General features: G+C 46.8%; 1 protein-coding gene across 3 annotated transcripts in view; it reads right to left on the bottom strand.

Annotated features, from left to right (window-relative positions):
- Positions 1–26,960, bottom strand: part of ITPRID2 (ITPR interacting domain containing 2) — a 109,473-nt gene that overhangs the window by 46,002 nt on the left and 36,511 nt on the right. For all 3 annotated transcript variants that reach the window (XM_063933328.1, XM_063933327.1, XM_063933329.1), the window contains 4 exons: positions 25,840–25,882; positions 25,659–25,757; positions 24,193–24,401; positions 21,410–22,104 (listed from right to left, as the gene is read on the bottom strand). In XM_063933328.1, coding sequence (XP_063789398.1) covers positions 21,410–22,104; positions 24,193–24,401; positions 25,659–25,757; positions 25,840–25,882 — 1,046 coding nt within the window. The remainder of the gene's footprint in view (positions 1–21,409; positions 22,105–24,192; positions 24,402–25,658; positions 25,758–25,839; positions 25,883–26,960) is intronic.

Raw genomic sequence — 26,960 nt, forward strand, 5'->3', positions numbered from 1 at the left:
ATATAAACAAAAAAAAAAAATATATTATAGTCAACAATGCAGACTAGAATCAGGAAGAAACAACATTTTCCCTTTTTCAAGCAAATTAACATATATGAATAATACCCCTTTTCCACTAGCGTAGCACGGGTCGCAGCCGTGTCGCCTGACACGGCTGCGACCCGTGCTACAGCCCCCTGCAGACAGCACTCACCAACCCGGCAATTGCCGGGTTGGTGACGCGCTAGTGACTCCCTATGCACTGTGAACGGGAGCCGTGTCGCCTCGACACGGCTCCCGTTCACACTAGACAGCTAGCCGGGTTGAACACATGTTCAACCCGGCTAGCTACCAGGGTAGGATTCCCGGATCACTTGATCCGGGAATTTGCCGCGGACCCGTTTCCACTAGGGAAAAATACGGGCAAATACGCGCCCCCGCGCATTTACCCGTGTTTAAAAATGCTAGTGGAAAAGGGGTATTAATCTGGATGGGTTATGTGATCAGTGATCTTCTTCAGGGCCATCTAAACCTCCTCTATTATAATGAAGGGAACTTAAGCTGGCTACACACTATAACCACTTTCACAACGCAATGCCAGGTCCCACGCAGGAATTGGACATGTGTCCTTCCCGGGTGGGACGCGACATTGTACCCTACACACTGCCATCCCGACCCGGCATCAGGGGGCATATGTGGAGGTGGCGCTGGGAGATGACATCTCTGCACCTCTCCCTATGCGGTGAACAAGTACCGTGTCGCATCAACCTGGGTAACCCGTTCACATTGCACCTGACCTGGTAATAACCCGGGTTGAATTACTGGGTCAGGCGACCCGAGATTTCTGGAGTAACTTTTTCACACCGCACAGCAACTCGTGTCGACCTGGCAATATACCAAGTCGATACTGGGTTATTTGTGCAGTGTGAAAGGGGTATAAGCCACATATTGGAAAATAATAAGAATTTACTTACCGATAATTCTATTTCTCATAGTCCGTAGTGGATGCTGGGGACTCCGTCAGGACCATGGGGAATAGCGGGCTCCGCAGGAGACAGGGCACATCTAAAAAAGCTTTTAGGTCACATGGTGCGTACTGGCTCCTCCCCCTATGACCCTCCTCCAAGCCTCAGTTAGGTACTGTGCCCGGACGAGCGTACACAATAAGGAAGGATCTTGAATCCCGGGTAAGACTCATACCAGCCACACCAATCACACCATACAACTTGTGATCTGAACCCAGTTAACAGTATGATAACAAAACGAAGTAGCCTCTAAAAAGATGGCTCACAACAATAATAACCCGATTTTTGTAACAATAACTATGTACAAGTATTGCAGACAATCCGCACTTGGGATGGGCGCCCAGCATCCACTACGGACTATGAGAAATAGAATTATCGGTAAGTAAATTCTTATTTTCTCTAACGTCCTAGTGGATGCTGGGGACTCCATCAGGACCATGGGGATTATACCAAAGCTCCCAAACGGGCGGGAGAGTGCGGATGACTCTGCAGCACCGAATGAGAAAACTCCAGGTCCTCTGTAGCCAGAGTATCAAATTTGTAAAATTTTACAAACGTGTTCTCCCCTGACCACATAGCTGCTCGGCAAAGTTGTAATGCCGAGACTCCTCGGGCAGCCGCCCAAGATGAGCCCACCTTCCTTGTGGAGTGGGCCTTTACAGATTTAGGCTGTGGCACGCCTGCCACAGAATGTGCAAGTTGGATTGTGCTACAGATCCAACGTGCAATCGTCTGTTTAGACGCAGGAGCACCCATCTTGTTGGGTGCATACAATGTAAACAACGAGTCAGTTTTTCTGACTCCAGCTGTCCTTGAAATATATATTTTTAATGCTCTGACAACGTCCAGTAACTTGGAGTCCTCCAAGTCGCTAGTAGCCGCAGGCACCACAATAGGCTGGTTTAAGTGAAATGCCGAAACCACCTTAGGGAGAAATTGAGGACGCGTCCTCAATTCTGCCCTGTCCGAATGGAATATCAGATATGGGCTCTTGTATGACAAAGCTGCCAACTCTGAAACTCTCCTGGCAGAAGCCAGGGCCAACAGCATGGTTACCTTCCATGTAAGGTATTTTAATTCTACCGATTTTAACGGCTCAAACCAATGAGATTTGAGAAAATTTAGAACCACGTTCAAATCCCACGGTGCCACTGGAGGCACTATTGGGGGTTGTATATGTAGTACACCTTTGACAAAAGTTTGTACTTCAGGCACTGATGCCAATTCCTTCTGGAAGAAAATTGATAAGGCCGAAATTTGAACTTTAATAGACCCCAATTTTAGGCCCATAGACAATCCTGCTTGCAGGAAATGTAAGAATCGACCCAATTGAAATTCTTCCGTTGGAGCCTTCTTGGCCTCACACCACGCAACATATTTTCGCCAAATGCGGTGATAATGTTGTACAGTCACTTCCTTCCTAGCCTTAATCAAGGTAGGAATAACTTCCTCTGGAATGCCCTTTTCTTTTAGAATCCGGCGTTCAACCGCCATGCCGTCAAACGCAGACGCGGTAAGTCTTGGAACATACAAGGTCCCTGCTGAAGCAGATCCCTTCTCAGAGGTAGAGGCCACGGATCCTCCGTGAGCATCTCTTGAAGTTCCGGATACCAAGTTCTCCTTGGCCAGTCCGGAGCCACCAGTATCGTTCTTACTCCTCTTTTCCGTATAATTCTCAGCACCTTTGGTATGAGAGGCAGAGGAGGGAACACATACACTGATTGGTACACCCACGGTGTTACCAGAGCGTCCACAGCTATTGCCTGAGGGTCTCTTGACCTGGCGCAATACCTGTCCAATTTTTTGTTGAGGCGAGACGCCATCATGTCTACCTTTGGTTTTTCCCAACGGTTCACAATCATGTGGAAAACTTCTGGATGAAGTCCCCACTCTCCCGGGTGAAGGTCGTGTCTGCTGAGGAAATCTGCTTCCCAGTTGTCCACTCCCGGGATGAACACTGCTGACAGTGCTATGACATGATTCTCCGCCCAGCGCAGAATCCTTGCCGCTTCTGCCATTGCACTCCTGCTTCTCGTGCCGCCTTGTCGGTTTACGTGGGCGACTGCCGTGATGTTGTCGGACTGGATCAACACCGGCTGACCCTGAAGCAGCGGTTTTGCCAGACTTAGAGCATTGTAGATCGCTCTTAGCTCCAGTATATTTATGTGAAGAGACGTCTCCAGGCTTGACCACACGCCCTGGAAATTTCTTCCCTTTGTGACTGCTCCCCAACCTCGTAGGCTGGCATCCGTAGTCACCAGGACCCAGTCCTGTATGCCGAATCTGCGGCCCCCTAACAGATGGGCAGTCTGCAGCCACCACAGGAGAGACAACCTTGTTCTTGGTGACAGTGCTATCCGCTGATGCATGTGCAGATGCGATCCGGACCATTTGTCCAGCAGATCCCACTGAAATGTCCGTGCATGGAATCTGCCGAATGGAATCGCTTCGTACGAAGCCACCATCTTTCCCAGGACTCTTGTGCATTGATGTACTGACACCGTTCCTGGTTTTAGGAGGTTCCTGACAAGTTCGGATAACTCCCTTGCTTTTTCCTCCGGGAGAAACACCTTTTTCTGAACCGTGTCCAGAATCATTCCCAGGAACAGCAGACGAGTTGTCGGGGTCAATTGAGATTTTGGAAGATTCAGAATCCACCCGTGTTGCTGGAGCACTACCTGGGTTAGTGCTACACCGACTTCCAGCTGTTCTCTGGACTTTGCCCTTATCAGGAGATCGTCCAAGTAAGGGATAATTAATACGCCTTTTCTTCGTAGAAGAACCATCATTTCGGTCATTACCTTGGTAAAGACCCGAGGGGCCGTAGACAAACCAAACGGCATCGTTTGAAACTGATAATGACAGTCTTGTATCACGAACCTGAGATACCCTTGGTGTGAGGGGTAAATTGGGACATGCAGATAAGCATCCTTTATGTCCAGGGACACCATGAAGTCCCCGTCTTCCAGATTCGCTATCACTGCTCTGAGTGACTCCATTTTGAACTTGAATTTCTGTATGTACAGGTTCAAGGATTTCAGATTTAGAATAGGTCTTACCGAACCGTCCGGCTTCGGTACCACAAATAGTGTGGAATAATACCCCTTTCCCTGTTGTAGGAGGGGTACCTTGACTATCACCTGCTGAGAATACAGCTTGTGAATGGCTTCCAAAACCGACGTCCTTTCTGAGGGAGACGTTGGTAAAGCAGACTTTAGGAACCGGCGAGGGGGAAACCTTTCGAACTCCAGCATGTAACCCTGAGATATTATCTGCAGGACCCACGGGTCCACTTGTGAGTGAGCCCATTGATTGCTGAAAATCTTGAGTCGACCCCCCACCGTTCCTGGGTCCGCTTGTAAAGCCCCAGCGTCATGCTGATGGCTTTGTAGAAGCCGGGGCGGGCTTCTGTTCCTGGGCAGGGGCTGCGTGCTGCCCTTTCTTACCCTTTCCTCTGCCTCTCGGCAGATAAGACTGTCCTTTTGGTCGCTTTTTATAGGAGCGAAAGGACTGCGGCTGAAAAGACGGTGTCTTTTTCTGTTGTGAAGGGGTCTGAGGTAAAAAGGTGGATTTGCCGGCAGTTGCCGTGGTCACCAGGTCCGAAAGACCGACCCCAAACAATTCCTCTCCTTTATATGGCAATACTTCCATATGCCTCTTGGAATCCGCATCACCTGACCACTGTCGCGTCCATAAACTTCTTCTAGCAGATATGGACATCGCGCTTACTCTTGATGCTAGAGTACAAACATCCCTCTGAGCATCTCGCATATAAAGAAAAGCATCCTTTAATTGCTCTAGAGTCAATAAAATACTGTCCCTATCCAGGGTCTCAATATTTTCAGTCAGAGAATCCAACCACACTACCCCAGCACTGCACATCAAGGCTGAGGCTATTGCCGGTCGCAGTATAACACCCGTATGTGTGTATATACTCTTCAGTGTAGTTTCCAGCCTCCTATCTGCTGGATCCTTGAGGGCGGCCGTATCAGGAGACGGCAACGCCACTTGCTTTGATAAACGTGTGAGCGCCTTATCCACCTTAGGGGGTGATTCCCAGCGCGCCCTAACCTCTGGTGGGAAAGGGTATAATGCCAACAACTTCTTTGAAATTAGCATTTTTCTATCGGGGGTAACCCACGCTTCATCACACACATCATTCAATTCCTCTGATTCTGGGAAAAATACAGGTAGTTTTTTCACCCCCCACATAATACCCCTTTTTGAGGTACCAGTAGTATCAGAGAGCTGCAAAGCCTCCTTCATTGCCGTGATCATATAACGTGTGGCCCTATTGGAAAATACGTTTACTTCCTCACCGTCGACACTAGATTCATCTGTGTCGGTACCCGTGTCGACTGACTGAGGTAAGGGACGTTTTACAGCCCCTGACGGTGTCTGAGATGCCTGAACCGGTACTAACTGGTTTGCCGGGCGTCTCATTTCGTCAACTGACTTTTGTAATGTGCTGACATTATCACGTAATTCCATAACCAAAGCCATCCATTCCGGTGTCGACTCCCTAGGGGGTGACATTACCATCATCGGCAATTGCTCTGCCTCCACACCAACTTCGTCCTCATACATGTCGACACACACGTACCGACACACACAGCAGCCACACAGTGAATGCTCTATTGAAGACAGGACCCTCCTAGCCCTTTGGGGAGACAGAGGGAGAGTTTGCCAGCACACACCAAAAGCGCTATACAGTATATAACAACCCTAGAAGGTGTTGTTTTTATATATGCGCTCTCAATATATATTTATATCGCCAATTTATGCCCCCCCTCTCTTTGTTACCCTGTTTCTGTAGTGCAGTGCAGGGGAGAGTCGTGGGAGCCTTCCTCACCAGCGGAGCCGTGCAGGAAAATGGCGCCGAGTGCTGAGGAGAATAAGCTCCGCCCCTTTTCCGGCGGGCTTTTCTCCCGGTTTTTCTAATAAACTGGCCTGGGTTAAATACATACATATAGCCTTAATGGCTATATGTGATGTATTTATTTGCCTCTAAGGTACTCTATATTGCTGCCCAGGGCGCCCCCAGCAGCGCCCTGCACCCTCCGTGACCGAGATCCGTGAGCCGTGTAGCAACAATGGCGCACAGCTGCAGTGCTGTGCGCTACCTCTATGAAGACTGAAGTCTTCTGCCGCCTGTTTCCGGACCTCCGTTCTGCCGTTCTTCAGCGTCTGTAAGGGGGATCGGCGGCGCGGCTCCGGGACGAACCCCAGGCTGACCTGTGTTCCGACTCCCTCTGGAGCTCAGTGTCCAGTAGCCTAAGACTTCAATCCTCCTGCAGGCAGGTGAGTTGCAAGTCTCTCCCCTAAGTCCCTCGTTGCAGTGCTCCTGTCGCCAGCAGGAGACACTGATTAGAAACCTAAAAAAAAACTTTTCTAACTAGCTCTTTAAGAGAGCCACCTAGATTGCACCCTCTCGGACGGGCACAAAAACCTAACTGAGGCTTGGAGGAGGGTCATAGGGGGAGGAGCCAGTACGCACCATGTGACCTAAAAGCTTTTTTAGATGTGCCCTGTCTCCTGCGGAGCCCGCTATTCCCCATGGTCCTGACGGAGTCCCCAGCATCCACTAGGACGTTAGAGAAATATTGTTTCAATGCGGAGCAATATATCGTCCACAATGCATAGTGTGAGCCCGCGATTAGGCGTTCCCGGCAATCATCCGCTGAGTCGTCCCAACTGATATTCTGCATGTCAGATAGGCCAACCCCAATGGGGGACTGCATGCAGTTACATGTGGGATGTACAGATATGGCACCAAGGCATGAAATAATGTACGATGTGTATGGTGGCACGATACATCGGTACACCACGTCTGGCGTTGTTTAGTGTGTTCCCAATTTAAGATTACAATTGCAACCAACCAAAAGTTGACTTTGTCATAAGAATATGCATACTGTAGGATTCCGTAATTCTCATTGGTGAAGATGGCTCCAGTATGAAGAGGATTGCTCCAGTTACGGAAAACTGAACTATGGGACAGGTGTACTAAGTCTTGGTGAGAGATAAAGTACCAGCCAATCAGCTCCTAACTGCTATGTTACAGGCGTATTTGAGAAAAAGGACAGGAGCCGATTGGTTGATAGTTTCTCGCTTTCCACTTTCACTTTCCAAGGCTTAGTAGATCTGCCCCTGAATGCTATCGACTGGGGGGAAAGAGGAGTTGCCAGATCCCCTTTGATGTTCCAGTGTTCACAGGTTTACCCCCGTGCACAGGGTGCGTTAAATGTAAATTTTTAAACTAAAGTGTATAGGAAATAAATATTTTTAAAAGAATCCCATCTTATCCCTAGTGGTCCAGTGTGGAAAGCTGTAGCAGAAGCCCCAGTGGCCAGAAGACCCTGCTGGCAGCTGCATTCAGTGAGCCGACAAAGGAACTAAACATGGTGCCTCCTGGGTTTGAGTGAGGCGAAGGGCATGCTGGGAGTCCCGTCCTGCTGATAGCCACACTGGAATCCTGAGGGTCCCAGTAGCACACCCAGGGATGTTGTCTCAGGATCTGACCAATATGCCACTTGAGTCCACATTTGGCCAGGTCCTATGGCAGGCCTGGCCAACCTGTGGCTCTCCAGATGTTGTGAAACTACACAACCCAGCATGCTCAGCCACAGTTTTAGCATTCCCTAATAGCAAAACTGTGGCAAGGCATGATGGGACTTGTAGTTTTACAACAGCTGGAGAGCCACAGGTTGTCCAGGCCTGTCCTATGGAATAACTCTGAAGGAAGCTTTAAGCGTGAGATCTGAAGAGAAGACTCACCCCAACTAAACTTCCAGGCGGCAGGGAGTGTAGAGTAGTTATCCCATTTCTCCCTGGTAGCTTCTGGTCACTGAATACAATGGGCGGAATTCGGTTGCTTATCACGCCTGATCTCCCGTCTGGGAGATTGGGCGCCCAAACAGCTCCCCACCTCCTGGGGGTGAGAGCTGAAATGCAGATGACGACAGTCAGTTTTGAACACGGGTTATTGCACATGAATGCGCGTAACCCGTGTTGCTGTGCGATCTGAAAGGGCCCATTTGGAATAATCCAGGTTAAGTGACCCGGTATTCCAACTCTGGTAACTTGCAGGGTTGAACACGTGTTCAACCCGGCTCGCTGTGCTGTATTAATGGGAAACCAGGTCGCATCAACCCGTCTCCTGTTCACTCTGTGTAGACGGGCGTCACTTGGAGATCATGTGATCTCTATACGCTGCACCAGAGTCACCGCTGATGTCACAAACCCGGCAATATGCCGGGTTAGGAACAGCGGCGGGGAGGGGCCGGAGGCGGGTCGCACCGGGAAAGCGCCCGTGCCCGGCTCCCAGATGCAACCCGCCTCAGGATATCTAAAAGGGGTATAAGGGAGTTCTTTATATGAACATTATTTTTTTATTGCAACATGTATCCATTTTGAAGTTAGGATTGTCCTTTCATTCAATAAAACGCTATTTGTTTCTATTATTTTATTAGTAAGTTGTTGCCAAATGAACATTAACTAGAGCCTCACCTGCGCCTTTTTTCTTTTTTTGCAGTATCTAGAGAAAGTGCTGGAATTCTATTAAACGTTCACTAAGAGCAAGGAACAAATACAATTATGACAACAACAACAAAAACATAATAAATGAACAAAAATGTAGTTTTAATTTCATTTGAAATCATTCAATTAGATCTTTGTTAATAAGGGACTATGAGTAAGAGAAAAAAAAAATCACTATACAACAGAAAGTGTCATTGCTGAAGCTTTTCTACCTTGGCCTTACTGGCCATGTACTGTTCACTGCTTCATAACTGACAGCAGCGTTAAACATTAGCCAATAGCGTGGTCTATAGCCATGTTCTTAACAGACACCTGAGTGAATAGAATACAGCAAGAGATGCCGTCAAGTGAAACATTCATGTAATGTAATGTAATGATCTTTTAGAGTTAATATTTATGAGCTGTCATACTTTCACCCACGGCAGGCTGGTCCGCAGTCCAAGCAGCCTCAGGTGGTTACTAGCAGCTGGAGTTGAAAAATACTTTTACAGAAACTTTCACAATGCAGAGAGTGAAGGGGTAGAAAAAAAAATTGTGTTTTTTTTGTTTTAATGAATTCAGCTAGGATATGCTGAGCAGTGTTTTAGTTGCTTTGTTTTGTTGCAATGTTTACAGTGGAGAAAACATGAGGTTTGAAGTAAATATTTGAACTTCAGCTTCCTTAAGATTACTAGTTCTCAAACATCACTTATCAGGGGCTAACCACTGGGCTTTCAAAAGGGGACAAGCTATGCCACTAACCACTGGGCTTTCAACAGGGGACAAGCTATGCCACTAACCACTGGGCTTTCAAAAGGGGACAAGCTATGCCACTAGCCACTGAGCTTTCAACAGGGGACGAGCTATGCCACTAACCACTGGGCTTTCAACAGGGGACGAGCTATGCCACTAACCACTGGGCTTTCAACAGGGGACAAGCTATGCCACTATCCACTGAGCTTTCAACAGGGGACAAGCTATGCCACTAATCACTGGGCTTTCAAAAGGGGACAAGCTATGCAACTAACCACTTGGGTAAATGCAAAGGGTACTACATGTACCTCAGTGAACGTGCGGAGCACAAAAAAAGTGGGTCCCAGGGACCCCTCACTTTTAGAAATTGGGGTCCTACCTGTCCTTTTCTGGGTCCCACCGGCATGAAGGTTTTAATTAGTCTCATTAATGATTAAAATATAAAAACTCAGACTTGATTTGGACACTACAAAAGCGGTACATGGGGGGAGGATGGGGTGACAATGCGGCTGGGCTGTGTAGCATACAGGACACTCTGCACCAGAGATGTAACTAGACATTTTGGTGCCCTTGTGGCAGAAAGTGAATTGGTGCTCCCCTAACCACACAGTACACGAGCGACAGTGCACGCATCAAAAAATGATGGGCTTGGCTTCATGGGGAAGGGGCATAATAGTACCAATTCACATTACACCACACAGTAGTGCCGCTTATACACATTGCACCATGTAGTACCTCCTATACACACTACGCCAGGCAGAGCACGTTATACACATTGCACCATGTAGTACCTCCTATACACACTACGCCAGGCCGAGCACGTTATACACATTGCACCAGTAGAGCATGTTATACACATTGCACCAGGTAGAGCACTTAGCAATTGTATATTTAAAAAAAAAAAAAAAAAAAACACAACAACATTATTAAATAATATGTAGCCCCTAGTATGATGGGTACCGGGACTAATGGATTATAGGTTATGATTTGTAGTATATTACAGACGCCTGGCGCTAGATAGATATAGATAGATTTCATATGCGTGTAAATAAATTTATGGTATAAGGTATCTCATTACAGATGCATTAAATTCCCTATGCATATGCCAGAGACTGCTGATGGAAAACATATTGCAAATAATAATGCCCCTGCGGTGGGGGATTGAACTGGCACGAGGGGACTGGGGGAAATTCTTCTGGAAGCCCCCGTGCTGGAAAAGGTGTGTTCATGTGCAGAGAGAGGAGCGAGCCTGCAGCTCGCGGGGGAGAGAGGCGGTTACTCGGGGGGCTCGTGAAGGAAGGGTTGAAGAGAGTGGTAAGGAGGAGGACCGGCTGTGCTATGGGGAGAGAGCGGCTGCCATCCGGAGAATCAAGTGACCCCTGAAAAGTAAGAAGCCGGGTTGGGGGCTGCTGCCAGAAGCGCCGCAGAGTGCTAGATAGCACTGGCGCTGAGGAGAGGTGAGCCGGGAGTGACCGCTGAAACCCGCCAACCGCCGCTATAAAGAGCCGGGAGTGACCGCTGAGACCCACCAGCCGCCACTATAAAGAAACATCAGCACCGCTGAGACCCGCCAGCCGTGGCCACCGGGAACTGACAGCGCCGCTGAGATCCGCTAGCTGCCACTCCGGGGAACAGACAAAGCAGCGGCGGAGAGGCAACGGTGAAGGGGACGGAGGAAGTAGACTCTTCTCCATGGGTGGAAAGGGGCTTAGGAGCGTTTTACCGCTGCTGGGTGAGGTAGCCCAGAGGCCCCCAGGGGAACCGCTGTCACCCCGGGTGGAGAGCCGGGGAGCTGCTGCTGTCAAGAGTAGTGGGACCGGAAGTGCGGCGCTACTAAAAAGTACCTTGGGAGGCTGAAGACTTTACATGGTCATTGGAGGGGCTGGCAAAGCTGAAGGGGGAGGAGAAGCAGCTGAGAGGCGGACATCATTACCCCAAATAAAGAGGTACCATTGGGTCGCCTACAGAAAGGTGGAGTTATCATTAAACCGAAAGGCCGGGTGGTCAGTCAACCAAGGAGAGGAGCGTCTGCCAGGTGGGCAGGCAGCCCATGATAAAAGAAAGACAGTGCAGCAGCAGATGGAAGTCTCTGATAGCAGCTCCTTAGAATTACAAAAGGGGCATAATTGAACCTGTTGCTACCATCGGTGCGGTGGTATATATATATGCGCACATAGTATATGAACTGATTCTACTACCTCCGTAGACAGCTGACTATATAGCTCGACATCCTGAGGCAAACCAGGTGTAGCTGGGGGAGTGGCTACGGGGTGTCCTAACACCAGGGGAAGAGATACTGTTTGGGGGTTTTATTCAGCATCTACCTACCAGCTAGCATTGCTATAGCTTAAGCTATATCTGAGGCAGCTAGAATCATACCACATCGAATGAAGCCGAGCCGATGAACAAATTTACTTGGATGGTAATAACAGTAGGCTAAGGAGCAGCACCTAGCGTCCAATTTGCCCCTGGTCGCTTCCCAATAGCTGAACCAGCGACGTAATATAGGCAATCGGCCGATTCGGATCTACAAATAACCATCTCCTTACCCAAAAGGTTTTCAAATACATTTTACATATGTATTGGGATTATGGTTCTGCTATGATAGGAGCCCCAGACTGGATTTAGTCACTATAAAAGTGGTGTCTGTCTGGTCGGTCGCTAGAGGGCGACAATGCTGCTGGGCTGTTATCATACCGGAAGTATGCGTTCAGGATCCCGGCTGTCAGGATCCCAGCAACCGTAATACAGTCAGCTGCCAGAATACGGAAGCTGGCATCCTGAGGAGATCATGATCCCTGCGACGATATCCTGACAGTCAGGATCCCGAAGGCAAGTATGCACTGCCGCCACAGGTTTAGCGTGCGGGGGGTTAGGCTGCAGAGAGGGGTGAAAGGGTTAGGCACTAAGGGGGGATGGTTAGGTTTAAGCTGCAGGAAAGGGAGGTGTAGGGGAGGGAGGTTAGGGTACCCTCTGCACCCTTGTCAGCATTGCTGCGATCGGGATGCTGGTGTCTGTATACTGAACGGCGGCATCCCGACCACTGACTACAGACACATTGGTACAGCCACTGGATTCGAGTCATGCTGCCAGTAATTTATATGCTGAGTGATCAACTTCAGTGACATTCACTGTGCTGGATAGCTTTGCACCAGCAAAGGCAGCTATCACAGTGAGTGTCACTGAAGTTCATCACTCAGCATATAAATTACAGGCAGCATGACTCGAATCCAGTGGCTGTACCTAGTGTCCTGTATGCTGCACAGACCAGCAGCATTGTCACCCTCTCGCCTCACCCCCACCCCGTGCAACATTTTGGTAGTGTCAAACAACCTGATTGCCAGCGCCATGCAGCCCCCATCACTGGATGTCACAGATATGAGCAGCACCCACCGCAAGTCCAGCCACCCGCTACTAGGCCGCTCACCATTCCTTACAGTACGCGGTCACCTCCCCACCCCACCCCCGTAGCACAGTGTAGCGCCGCTGAGCTGTCTTCATTCTCTACCCTGCCCCCGTGAAGCCGCAGCACGTGATCAGGAGGGGGGCACCCCCAGAGAACTCCACCTCCGTCCTCCCTAGCTCTCTTTACCCAGGAAGCTTTAAGACAACCAGGGATTTGCTGCAGCAGAGCGCGTCCCGGGGACCCACACAGTTTAGAAAAGCGAGTCCTTGCCCCACAGAAGTGGGTAAAATACGCGCTGTAGTGCGTATTTTGGGAACACTGTACCTGGAGCCACACAGACTGACTTGCCACAACAAAGTCATTTGTCAGACTGCCAATTCTATCACAGAAGTGTTCTCACTGCTTTTAGTAAGGCAGCACGACTTGTAGGTTTTATCCAGGGGGCATGATTCCTATAGTAATACAAAAAACCTGACTGGATGTTGCGTTTATAGATTAGTTATAAGAATAATTTTGAAGAGGAAAGCTGGAACCAGCCTTATCAGGCCAACTGGAGAAAGTGTGGTTAAAGAGGAAAAGCCATGCTACCAGTTAACTAAGATTACAGCCCTAGGATGCAGACTCGTTTAAGTTAAATGTTGTTAAGTCAGAGATCCCCAAATCAGCCCATTTGTTGCTATGGGCAACTTTAGAAGAAGGTTTGGTACATATTCCCCATAGTACCAGCTTTCAGAGCTGGTGCTCTAAAACTAAGTCAATTCATATACTTAGTACTGGTGCTCTAAGACTAGTCAATTAATAAGAATTTACTCACCGGTAATTCTATTTCTCGTAGTCCGTAGTGGATGCTGGGAACTCCGTAAGGACCATGGGGAATACAGGCTCCGAAGGAGGCTGGGCACTCTAGAAAGATCTTAGACTACCTGGTGTGCACTGGCTCCTCCCACTATGACCCTCCTCCAAGCCTCAGTTAGGATACTGTGCCCGGACGAGCGTACACAATAAGGAAGGATTTTGAATCCCGGGTAAGACTCATACCAGCCACACCAATCACACCGTACAACTCGTGATATGAAACCCAGTTAACAGTATGAAATAACAGAGCCTCTCAACAGATGGCTCAACAATAACCCGATTTAGTTAACAGTAACTATGTACAAGTATTGCAGATAAACCGCACTTGGGATGGGCGCCCAGCATCCACTACGGACTACGAGAAATAGAATTATCGGTAAGTAAATTCTTATTTTCTCTAACGTCCTAGTGGATGCTGGGAACTCCGTAAGGACCATGGGGATTATACCAAAGCTCCCAAACGGGCGGGAGAGTGCGGATGACTCTGCAACACCGAATGAGAGAACTCCAGGTCCTCCTCAGCCAGGGTATCAAATTTATAGAATTTTGCAAATGTGTTTGCCCCTGACCAAGTAGCAGCTCGGCAAAGTTGTAAAGCCGAGACCCCTCGGGCAGCCGCCCAAGATGAGCCCACCTTCCTTGTGGAATGGGCATTGACAGATTTTGGCTGTGGCAGGCCTGCCACAGAATGTGCAAGCTGAATTGTATTACAAATCCAACGAGCAATAGTCTGCTTAGAAGCAGGAGCACCCAGCTTGTTGGGTGCATATAGGATAAACAGCGAGTCAGATTTTCTGACTCTAGCCGTTCTGGAAACATATATTTTCAGTGCCCTGACAACGTCTAGCAACTTGGAGTCCTCCAAGTCCCTAGTAGCCGCAGGCACCACAATAGGCTGGTTCAGGTGAAACGCTGACACCACCTTTGGGAGAAACTGGGGACGAGTCCTCAATTCTGCCCTATCCATATGGAAAATCAGATAAGGGCTTTTACAGGACAAAGCCGCCAATTCTGATACTCGCCTGGCAGAAGCCAAGGCCAATAACATAACCACCTTCCACGTGAGATATTTCAGATCCACGGTTTTTAGTGGTTCAAACCAATGTGATTTTAAGAAACTCAACACCACGTTGAGATCCCAAGGTGCCACAGGGGGCACAAACGGGGGCTGAATATGCAGCACTCCTTTAACAAATGTCTGAACTTCAGGTACTGAAGCTAGTTCTTTTTGAAAGAAAATCGACAGAGCCGAGATCTGTACCTTAATGGAGCCCAGTTTTAGGCCCATATTTACTCCTGCTTGCAGGAAATGCAGAAATCGACCTAGTTGAAATTCCTCCGTTGGGGCCTTTTCGGCCTCACACCATGCAACATACTTCCGCCATATGCGGTGATAATGAGTTGCTGTGACCTCTTTCCTGGCTTTAATAAGCGTAGGAATGACTTCCTCCGGAATGCCCTTTTCCTTCAGGATCCGGCGTTCAACCGCCATGCCGTCAAACGCAGCCGCGGTAAGTCTTGGAACAGACAGGGCCCCTGCTGTAGCAGGTCTTGTCTGAGCGGCAGAGACCACGGGTCCTCTGAGATCATCTCTTGAAGTTCCGGGTACCACGCTCTTCTTGGCCAATCCGGAACCACGAGAATTGTGTTTACTCCTCGCTTTCTTATTATTCTCAATACCTTTGGTATGAGAGGTAGAGGAGGGAACACATAAACTGACCGGTACACCCACGGTGTCACTAGAGCGTCCACAGCTATCGCCTGAGGGTCTCTTGACCTGGCGCAATACCCTCTCTAGTTTTTTGTTTAGGCGGGACGCCATCATGTCCACCTGTGGACGACCCCATTGATTTACAATCATTTGGAAGACTTCTGGATGAAGTCCCCACTCTCCCGGGTGGAGGTCGTGCCTGCTGAGAAAGTCTGCTTCCCAGTTGTCCACTCCCGGGATGAACACTGCTGACAGTGCTAGTACATGATTCTCCGCCCATCGGAGAATTCTTGTGGCTTCTGCCATTGCCATCCTGCTTCTTGTGCTGCCCTGTCGATTCACATGGGCGACTGCCGTGATGTTGTCTGACTGGATCAGCACCGGCTGGTGTAGGAGCAGGGATTTTGCTTGACTTAGGGCATTGTAAATGGCCCTTAGTTCCAGAATATTTATGTGAAGGGCAGTCTCCTGACTTGACCATAGTCCTTGGAAGTTTCTTCCCTTTGTGACTGCCCCCCAGCCTCGTAGGCTGGCATCCGTGGTCACCAGGACCCAGTCCTGTATGCCGAATCTGCGGCCCTCCAGAAGATGAGCACTCTGCAGCCACCACAGAAGAGACACCCTGGTTCTTGGGGACAGGGTTATCAAGCGATGCATCTGAAGATGCGATCCGGACCACTTGTCCAACAGGTCCCACTGAAAAATTCTGGCATGGAACCTGCCGAAAGGAATTGCTTCGTAAGAAGCTACCATCTTTCCCAGGACCCGCGTGCAGTGATGCACCGATACCTGTTTTGGTTTTAGGAGGTCTCTGACTAGAGAAGACAACTCCCTGGCTTTCTCCTCCGGGAGAAACACTTTTTTCTGGACTGTGTCCAGAATCATTCCCAGGAACATTAGACGTGTCGTGGGGACCAGCTGTGACTTTGGGATATTCAGAATCCAGCCGTGCTGGCGCAGCACTTCCTGAGATAGTGCTACTCCCACTAACAACTGTTCCTTGGATCGTGCCTTTATTAGGAGATCGTCCAAGTATGGGATAATTAAAACTCCCTTTTTTCGAAGGAGTATCATCATTTCCGCCATAACCTTGGTAAATACCCTCGGTGCCGTGGAGAGTCCAAACGGCAGCGTCTGGAATTGGTAATGGCAATCCTGTACCACAAATCTGAGGTACTCCTGGTGAGGATGGTAAATGGGGACATGCAGGTAAGCATCCTTGATGTCCAGGGATACCATGTAATCGCTCTCGTCCAGTCTTGCAATAACCGCCCTGAGCGATTCCATCTTGAACTTGAATTTTTTTATGTATGTGTTCAAAGATTTCAAATTTAAAATGGGTCTCACCGAACCGTCCGGTTTCGGCACCACAAATAGTGTGGAATAGTAACCCCGGCCTTGTTGAAGTAGGGGTACCCTGATTATCACCTGCTGGGAATACAGCTTGTGAATCGCTGCTAGCACAGCCTCCCTGTCTGAGGGAGCAATCGGCAAGGCAGATTTTAGGAACCGGTGGGGTGGAGCCGCCTCGAATTCCAGCTTGTATCCCTGAGATACTATTTGAAGGATCCAGGGATCCACCTGTGAGCGAGCCCACTGATCGCTGAAATTCATGAGGCGGGCCCCCACCGTACCTGGCTCCGCCTGTGGAGCCCCACCGTCATGCGGCGGACTTGGAAGAGGAAGCGGGGGAGGACTTTTGTTCCTGGGAACCTGCTGTTTGCTGCAGCCTTTTTCCCCTACCTCTGCCTCTAGACAGAAAAGACCCTCCTTTTCCCCGCTTGTTTTTCTGGGTCCGAAAGGACTGAACCTGATAAAATGGCGCCTTCTTAGGCTGTGAGGGGACATGGGGTAAAAATGCTGACTTCCCAGACGTTGCTGTGGAAACTAGGTCGGAGAGACCATCCCCAAATAATTCCTCCCCTTTATAAGGCAAAACTTCCATGTGCCTTTTGGAATCTGCATCTCCAGTCCACTGGCGAGTCCATAAGCATCTCCTAGCAGAGATGGATAATGCACTTACTTTAGATGCCAGCCGGCAGATTTCCCTCTGTGCATCTCTCATGTATAAGACTGAGTCTTTGATATGGTCAATTGTTAGCAGAATCGTGTCTCTGTCTAGTGTGTCAATATTTTCTGACAGTTTATCTGACCACGCAGCGGCAGCACTGCACATCCAAGCTGACGCAATAGCTGGCCTAAGTATAATGCCTGAGTGTGTATATACAGACTTCAGTATCGCCTCCTGCTTTCTATCAGCAGGTTCCTTAAGGGCGGCCGTATCCTGGGACGGTAGTGCCACCTTTTTAGACAAACGTGTGAGCGCTTTATCCACCCTAGGGGGTGTTTCCCAACGTAACCTATCCTCTGGCGGGAAAGGGAACGCCATTAGTATCTTCTTAGGAATTACCAATTTCTTATCAGGGGAAGCCCACGCTTCTTCACACACATCATTTAATTCATCTGACGGGGGAAAAACTACAGGTAGTTTTTTCTCCCCAAACATAATACCCTTTTTTGTGGTACCTGGATGTAAATCAGAAATATTTAACACCTCCTTCATTGCCTCAATCATGCAGTGAATGGCCTTAACGGGCATTAAATTTGACTCATCGTCGTCGACACTGGTGTCAGTATCCGTGTCGACATCTACTTGTGCCATCTGAGATAGCGGGCGTTTCAGAGCCCCTGATGACTTTTGAGACACCTGGACAGGCACGAGCTGAAGACTCGGCTGTCCCACAGTCGGCATGTCGTCAAATTTTTTATGTAAGGAGTCTATACGTGCACTCATTTCCTGCCATAAACTCATCCACTCAGGTGTCTGCCCCCCAGGGGGTGACATCCCTGCTAAAGGCATCTGCTCCCCCTCCACATCATTATCCTCCTCAAACATGTCGACACAGCCGTACCGACACACTCCACACACACAGGGAATGTTCAAACAGAAGATAGGACCCACAAAAAGCCCTTTGGGGGGACAGAGTAAGAGTATGCCAGCACACACCAGAGCGCTATATATATATATATATATATATATATATATATATATATATATATATATATATATATACATATACACACAGGGACTAACTGAGTTATGTCCCTAATAGCTGCTTTTCAATATATATACTGCCAAATTTAATGCCCCCCCTCTCTTTTCCCTCTTACTGTAGATTGCAGGGAAGAGCCAGGGAGCTTCCTTCCAGCAGGAGCTGTGAGGGAAAAATGGCGCCAGTGTGCTGAGATAGGCTCCGCCCCTTTTTCGGGGCCTATTCTCCCGCTTTTTATGGAATTCTGGCAGGGGTATTTACCTCATATATAGCCCCTGGGGCTATATATTGAGGTATTTTAGCCAGCCAAGGTGTTTTTATTGCTGCCTCAGGGCGCCCCCCCCCAGCGCCCTGCACCCTCAGTGACCGGAGTGTGAAGTGTGTGAGAGGAGCAATGGCGCACAGCTGCAGTGCTGTGCGCTACCTTGGTGAAGACAGAGTCTTCATGCCGCCGATTTTCCGGACCATCTTCTTGCTTCTGGCTCTGTAAGGGGGACGGCGGCGCGGCTCCGGGACCGAACATCAAGGCTGGGCCTGCGGTCGATCCCTCTGGAGCTAATGGTGTCCAGTAGCCTAAGAAGCCCAATCCGGCTGCAAGCAGGCGAGTTCGCTTCTTCTCCCCTTAGTCCCTCGCTGCAGTGAGCCTGTTGCCAGCAGGTCTCACTGAAAATAAAAAAATCTAAGACTATTACTTTCTAAGAGCTCAGGAGAGCCCCTAGTGTGCATCCAACCTCGGCCGGGCACGAAATCTAACTGAGGCTTGGAGGAGGGTCATAGTGGGAGGAGCCAGTGCACACCAGGTAGTCTAAGATCTTTCTAGAGTGCCCAGCCTCCTTCGGAGCCCGCTATTCCCCATGGTCCTTACGGAGTTCCCAGCATCCACTAGGACGTCAGAGAAAATATACTTAGTACTAATAAAGCTATACTAATATTACAAGAACATTGTGTCAGTTTGTTCCAAGTTGGTGCAAAACACTGGACCAATTTTCATGAAAACTACTTCATTTTCATCTCGATCCGTCAAGTTAAAGCAGAGCAATAACAGAACCAAAATGTATTGCCATCATCAATGCAAGAGACAGGTGTGGCACCATGTGTATGGCCGGTTAGGGCAGGGGAAGAGGTGATTTGGGTCCACATTCACTTGAACAGGATAGGCTACATAGCAGACGGTACCCGGTCTCTAGGTTGACAGTAACTAGGTCGACAGGTCAAAAGGTCGACATGAGTTTTTCACTTTTTTTGAATTTTCATACGGACTACGATTGGAATAGTAACCTGTGCTGAGCGAGGCATCTTTCCCGAAGCATGGCGAGCGAAGCGAGCTATGTGAGGGGACACCGTGCACTAATTGGGGTTCCCAATCACCGTACGGAGAAAATGACAGAACCCCCCCCCCCCCCACAAAAAACTCATGTCGACCTTTTGACCTGTCGAACTAGACCATGTCAACCTACCATCCCTGTTGACCTAGTTACTGTCGGCAAGTAGTGGTCAACCTAGTTACTGTCGACCTTCCATTCCAAACCCATATCAGTCTGTGAACAGGACAGTGACGCTGGTGTGAGTGGTGGGTGAAGGCGCAGCTGATCACATGGGCCACTCCCGCGACCGGGTCCCTTTGCAAAGCAATACAACGCCTCAAATTTAAAAAAAAAAAAAAAGCAGCGATTTTATTGTGGCCTAAGACACGGGGGGCAACAGCTAGTAAGTAAAAAATTCCAAATAATTTATACAGACCATCATAGAGATTAACTACAACATAGGAGACTGCTGAGAAGGAGGTACAGGCCTATTTATACAAAATTGGAGGTTTCCTTTCATTTTACCCCAGGGGCAGGAGTTTGTTCACATTAGGTAACTGCAGAAAGCAGAATATAGGTCAATGTACCCCATCCACTGATAATTGTATGGTCACCCCAATGTTACACATGAGCAGGGAGAGGACTTTTACATGTCACACACAATACAGCTGAATTATCCAAACATCCTAACAGTGGCTGCATTATTCCAATGAACACTGAGATCACAGCAGAAATACTATATGCAGGATTTTATACACACGAATCACTTGTTTACTATATACATAGACACTCATTTCAGGACATGACCACACACTGGAAGATATAATAAATACTCATCTGAATATATAAATGTTATCTGACCAGGGAAACACTTACGGCTGCTTAAGTTTTTATTACATGTGCAGCGTGTTCCAGCCACTGAGGTATCTGAACATGAGGCCACCAACACTGCCTCATCTACTGAACGAGGCATCATATCTGTATTCGGCGAGCACCAGTCAGCTGCCCTGAGTTCAGAGAAGACCCAGGCAGCATGACAATGAGCTTGCTAATTACAAGTGAGCCATGGATCCCACAGACGAGAACATTTCTAATGGGCGTTAAAACACCATGTCAAATTGGAGACTTTTTATTTATTTTTTTATTTATTTTTTAAATGAGAACCAATGAGTCAAAGCGTTTTAGAGGCCTCAACAGTAAAGTGAAGTAGAGTGCTTAGATGTTTGCGGTTCTGTATTGTGGTTACATAAAAAACACTCAAATTACCAAAAATCAAACTAAGTATTTAGACAGAAGCAGCTTTCAACAGATTTGCAAATTCTGCCAACTTATTATTTCAAAGGCCACTAGGTAACATACTCCTACATATGCCCTCCTGGTCTCAAAACACTGCAAATGTACTGTTATCTACAAGTTCAGGGTAATGATCAACCCTCGAACATGCACAATATCAGTAAGAGAGTTTTTACATAAGGGCCAATAGAAAGCCAGACATTGCAAGAAACGTATACACATAAAGAACAGTCATGAAGATGGTTCAATCCATTAAACATTAATGCAAATCAATTCCACTAGATTTGAACTATAGGAGAGCGAAACATGTGAAAATGTGGGATAAGGTCCTCTTGCCACAATCTTCTGCATGGAGACCACTACAAACTCATTTACAGATTAAAATACAGACGTACCTATAACTTTACTTGCTTACCAGTTGATACCAATTCTTCAACACTACTCAAATAACTACAATTTCCTTACAAAAAAAAAAAAAAAAAAAGGGGGAAAAATTTCTTAAGGCTCCAACTTACCTCCTCCAGTTCAAATGAGTCCTTAGGTTGCATCATGAGGCTCCTTACAGAAGGGTTTGATGCAAATAATTCCTTGTCTGGTGTGGATGTAGGTGGATTGGTTTCTGATCGGTAGTGGTCACATTCCTGATCAGTAGATTCACTCAAATCTTTACTAGTAGGGGACTCCGCAATACGTGATGAATCACAGTCTAAGTCCATTGAGGTGTCTTCCTGTTTTATAGTGACGGGTTCAGCTAAAGTGTCAACGTCAACTCCATTTTCTTTTGGAAGGGCAGAAATATCAAGACCATTCAAGTCAGACATCATAGAATTAGAAGCCTCCTCTTTAACGGTAGCAAGAGGTGGAGAAGTCTTTTTGAATGGTTTCAGAATTTTCTGCTCATTTTTATTGGCTTCGTCCTCCTTCGAACTCAGAGCTGTTCCCTTTTCATCAAGAGATTGGGCAGCAGTATTTGTTTCCCCCGACGTCCGCGTGCCACACAAATTGAGCTTGGATAAGGTCTCCAGCAGACGGGCTGCAGTCTGGCTAGAAGATCTGGTAAGAGGTGCTGGTTTGGTAGGCTCAACGGTAGCAGAAGTGGTGAGAGATTTAGAGCTTCCTATTCGTTGGAGTGGAGTTCCAGAGACTTGCGAGTACAAGGAAGAAAATGCGTTTGCCACATCAGTAAGAACTTTTATCTGACGGAAGCGACCTATGGAAAAGGGACAAGCAAATATTAGAAGAAAATAAAACTTCCAATTCAAAATTTTACAGCAAAAAAAAAAAAAAAAACAATCTAAAAAACACACAAAACAAACCCCACCAGACACAACCTGCAAAAACAGACAATATAAAGTATATGAAGTACAACGGAACTTGGTGTGAAAAAACAGCAGCAGCTGCTGCATCGCAGCACTTTGCATACAGATTCAGTCACAAAGATATACAAATGTTACATATCAAATAAATCCATGCAGTCTTATGTAGCGGTTTTGTTGTATTGCGAACAAGACGCAAATGCAGGCAAAAAAAAGAAAAGTATTTAAAATGTAATTTATTTTGCTAGGCGCAAAATAAATTACATGGGACCTAGGGGGTCATTCCGAGTTGTTCGCTAGCTGCATTCGTTCGATGTGCAGCGATGAGGCAAAAAAAACGGCACTTCTGAGCATGCGTATGCAGCGCAATGCGCACACGCGACGTACTTTCACAACAGCCGAAGTAGTTTCACACAAGGTCTAGCAAAGCATTTCAGTCGCACTGCTGGCCGCAGAGTGATTGACAGGAAAGGGGCGTTTCTGGGTGTCAACTGACCGTTTTTAGGGAGTGATCGAGAAAACGCAGGCGTGGCTGGCCGAACGCAGGGCGTTTGTGACGTCAAATCAGGAACTAAACAGTCTGAAGTGATCGCAAGCGCTGAGTAGGTCTGAAGCTACTCAAACTGCACAAAATTATTTTGCAGCCGCTCTATGCTAACATACATGCCAACAGGGAAGCGGCACAGCATTTGCACGAATGCTAAAAACTGCTAGCGAGCAAACAACTCGGAATAACCCCCCTAGTGCGCAGAGACATTTGTTTGGGGTGACTGCAGCAAAAGTGTTACACTAGTTACCAGCCCGTCAAAATGACGGAACATAACAGTAATGTCAGTGTCAGGACGGCTGTGCATGCACAAACGGAGCTGCACTTGACTTGCTCCGTCATACACTATTTAGTGGCCGTCGGCACACAAAACACTTGAATTCCCCCCCCATAGATGTGAGGAGCAGCGTTAGCCTATTATTATTATTATTATAAAAGGTCAGATATATACACCATTTCCCTTTTGAACAAAACTTAATGTGATACGGTCACATAACCGCCGGATCCAGGGGTCGGTATGCTGACCTCCGGGATCCCAACCACGAGCAAAACAATCCCAACCCACTGTAATGGTGTATTTCCTTCTCAACAGCTAAGGCCACAACAATGAAAAGTGTGCCATGCTGGACAGATTAACTCTAGAATACTATTTATAGGTATGATTTGATAATCTATTTGTGTATTTATACATTTAAATTACTGCGTGATATGTTTACTTCTTAAAGTGTTTGTCCCAAACCCCACAGAGCTATGGGTGGATTATACTGATAATGGGATGACAGCACCCAACTTCAAATTAAAAAAAAGGAGTCATTCACCTTGCCCAATCGCAGAAAGATGGAGATGTCAAATTGGACAATTAAATATTCAAAAACCATAAGAATTTACTAGAACTTAGGACTCCTTCAGACTATCAGTAAATTCAACAGTTTTTCATTTGAAAATATATAATACAATATTTCAAATAGATGGTGGCACAGATAGGAAGTGTGTACATTCCAGACAAGGCTCCAGGGGTTTCTTACAGTATTAGAAAGGTCTTCTAAACACTCGGCTGCTACAACGCTGTTCAGAAGCCATGGTAAAGTGAACGGCTTAGCGTAAACAAGGAAAAGCATTTAATTCAATGAAAAACACTGAATTTTGGCAGAGTTGACTGAAGAATTTAACTATACCCAACCAGAATGCCACGAATGCCAAGAGGCCTGGAACTTTAAACTACAAAGCTCTATTCAGTGAGCAGATACAATTGTGCATGCAAAAAGCACTTGTAAACTTATATGGCATTTATATGGAGTTGCAGTTATACAATCCAAGACTTTTAAAGCAACAACGCTTGATAGAGCTAAAACACGAAACAAAGCAAGCCAAAAGCCCTAAAACAGAAACAACTGTATATCCCTTCAGAAACAAACAGGAATCTTAGGAAACATACTTGTCAAGGCATAGTTTGGATTCTCCACCTCCAAACGCTGCATTTGTGCACTTAAAAATACTTTAATGTCAATCCCATTGGCGAAGGAAGAGCCGTTGAAAAATCTGGATGGTATTTTGGAAGCAATGTCTGGCTCATCTCGACCAAATCCAAGATTGTAAAGAATTTCCTCGGGATCTTCTTCATAAAGATCTAGTAATTCTGAAACACTAAAAAAATAAAAAAAATAATAATTATAATAAATGTTCAACAGTTTGTAAGCCTATCATTTCAGGAACATAACCTGGAAGAGTCTTTGGCTTTAATGGAGCGTCGGTGGAAACTGAACCATCACAGCAGACCAGCCAATAAAAAGCAGAATGAACATATATTGGCCCAAGTTCCCCACATTATTATCAGAATTTACATAGTGCCACCAAGCATACAAACACTGTATTGAGAATATCTGCCCCATTGGAGTCTACAGTATAAACTCCCTAACACACAAGTAGATTCAGAAAGGTATGTTTTATTCAGTAGGAGTTCTGATGGGATGAAACTGGATCACCCACCTATGCAATAATGAGACGCCAGTGGTGAGAGGCAGCAATGCACATCACTGTGCCACCATGCTACCGGAATGCATCTTCTAACTTTAAACATGGTTTACAAACCAAGCATCTTAACACCAAGTAACGTTGACACTTCGATATCATGGAGAGTAAGAGGAAAAGATTTCTGGAAACTGGTGAGCATAGCAAATAATAATTCAGTGCAATGCCCTGGGCAGCTACCGTTTTCCGTTGCACAAGTTTTCATAAAAAGTCCCCCCCCCCACCCTCCACAGCCCCGAAAAACTGCGCTAGTGATGAGAAACCAGAACAGCATGGGCAGCACAGTTGGTGTAGCGGTTTGCCTCACGACACTGATATCTTGGGTTCGATGCCCACCGATCTGGGTGGCGTTTGTATTTTCGTGCATGTTTCCTCTGGGTACTCCAGTTCCCTCCCACAATCCAGATGCACTATTTAAATAACTGTAAATAAATAAGGTCACTGAGAGGAATGAGTGGCATCACCGCAAGGGAGGAAGACATCCCATTCAGGGGAAAAAAAAAAAAAAAAGTTTACATAACAATCAGAACAGCCATTGTGTGGGAGAAGTTATTTTTAACTACCAACATTTTTTTATGGGAGAAACTTTCCAGAATAGAAGACTACACTGCTACAAATTAAGCATCAGAATAAAAATGTACCAACACAGGAAATGCTTTTACAAGCGCTGAACAAAAATAAAAGCAGTTACATTTTTAGGCACGAGAGAACTAGAGAATGAAACCTAAGGATTGTTTCCTTACTGCTTTCATTGAAGAAGAAAAAAAAAAAAAAAACAACAACAGAACTCTCCGTCTGACAATGGAGGGAATAGGTCTTCACCTTTAATAATAATAATACAAGGGACTTAAAAGAAGAAAGAAACAGCCTTACCTGGACACAGTTGTGCTGCTTTTCCCAGATCCGGTCGAGTTCATACTTCTCCCTTTCTGGTGAAACTGGAGTCTTCTGTCTTTTGCCAGCATGACATTGCTTTAAAGCAGAAATGTACAAGTGTGAACAATAACAATTATATCAGTTTGCAGAGTGAGGAGGATAAAAGCGCGATACTTACAAAGGGGGCTCCATCGGCAAGTTCCTTTGATGGAGATGATTAGCTATAGACAATGGGAGAAGAGAAAGAAATTAGTCACACGCTCCACCGTTACTATAGATACATGCAATTTAACATTTTTGCTGGCAAGGACTCTGTTCGCAATACTTTCTAAATGCCCAACCTGTCAGATTTGTAGATACATGCACACTTATAAAATTCTTTTACAGATTTGTAACAATTAGCAGCAGCTGCGGCGGCGGCATCATTCACGGGACAGGTCTTAAATCCCCAAATAGTCCGCTTTTGTTTCAGAAATAAATCCTGTTATTGATTTAACAAAACATTAAATTCCTTCTTACAGGATAATGCATAGCATGCACGCATTAATCTGCTTTAACACCATTAATAACTTGCGTGCCGATACACGTGTGCTTTTAACTGGCCCTGCATATGTAAACCGCTTTCATTTTAAACTATATAGGAAAGTATTTAAAAAGAGCACAGTAACCATACCGCAAAGCTCGTGTTAAGACGCAGCGCAGAGGTAGAGCTACCAATAAGTGATGCAAAGATCAATCTTTGGGAATTCTAAACCACTTCAATATAAAATGGCAAAGCGGAATCTTGAAGCCACAGTACTAAAATATAAGCCCTGTACAAAAAGAGTTCAGAAAAGAATTTACCTCCCATGCCGTTACGGCATGCCTGGCCTTCGCGACCAGCCCTGAAACCCCACTTTAAGCGGATTACTGCGTGCCTCTCAGGAGGGTCCGAGCAGAAATCCGCAATAACACAAAGCAATTGAATAGGTCGTGGGCACTTTAGATCAGGGGTGGGGAACCTTTTTTTTTAACCAAGGGCCATTTGGATATTTATAAAATCCTTCGAGGGCCATACAAAAATTATCAACTTAAAAATTAGCCTGCCCCCAGTCAGTAGTTATGCCCCCAGTCACTTGTTATGCCCCATTAGATTTGCCCCCAGTCAGTTGTTATGCCCCATTAGATATGCCCACTGTCAGTTGTTTTGGCCCATTAGATATGCCCCCTGTAGTTATGCCCCCTAGTAGTGCCGCACACACACACACACACACACACACACACACATTAAAAGAAAGAAAAAAAACCTACAATGCTCAC

This window comes from Pseudophryne corroboree, chromosome 7 (assembly GCF_028390025.1).
Source record: "Pseudophryne corroboree isolate aPseCor3 chromosome 7, aPseCor3.hap2, whole genome shotgun sequence".
Lineage (NCBI taxonomy): Eukaryota > Metazoa > Chordata > Amphibia > Anura > Myobatrachidae > Pseudophryne > Pseudophryne corroboree.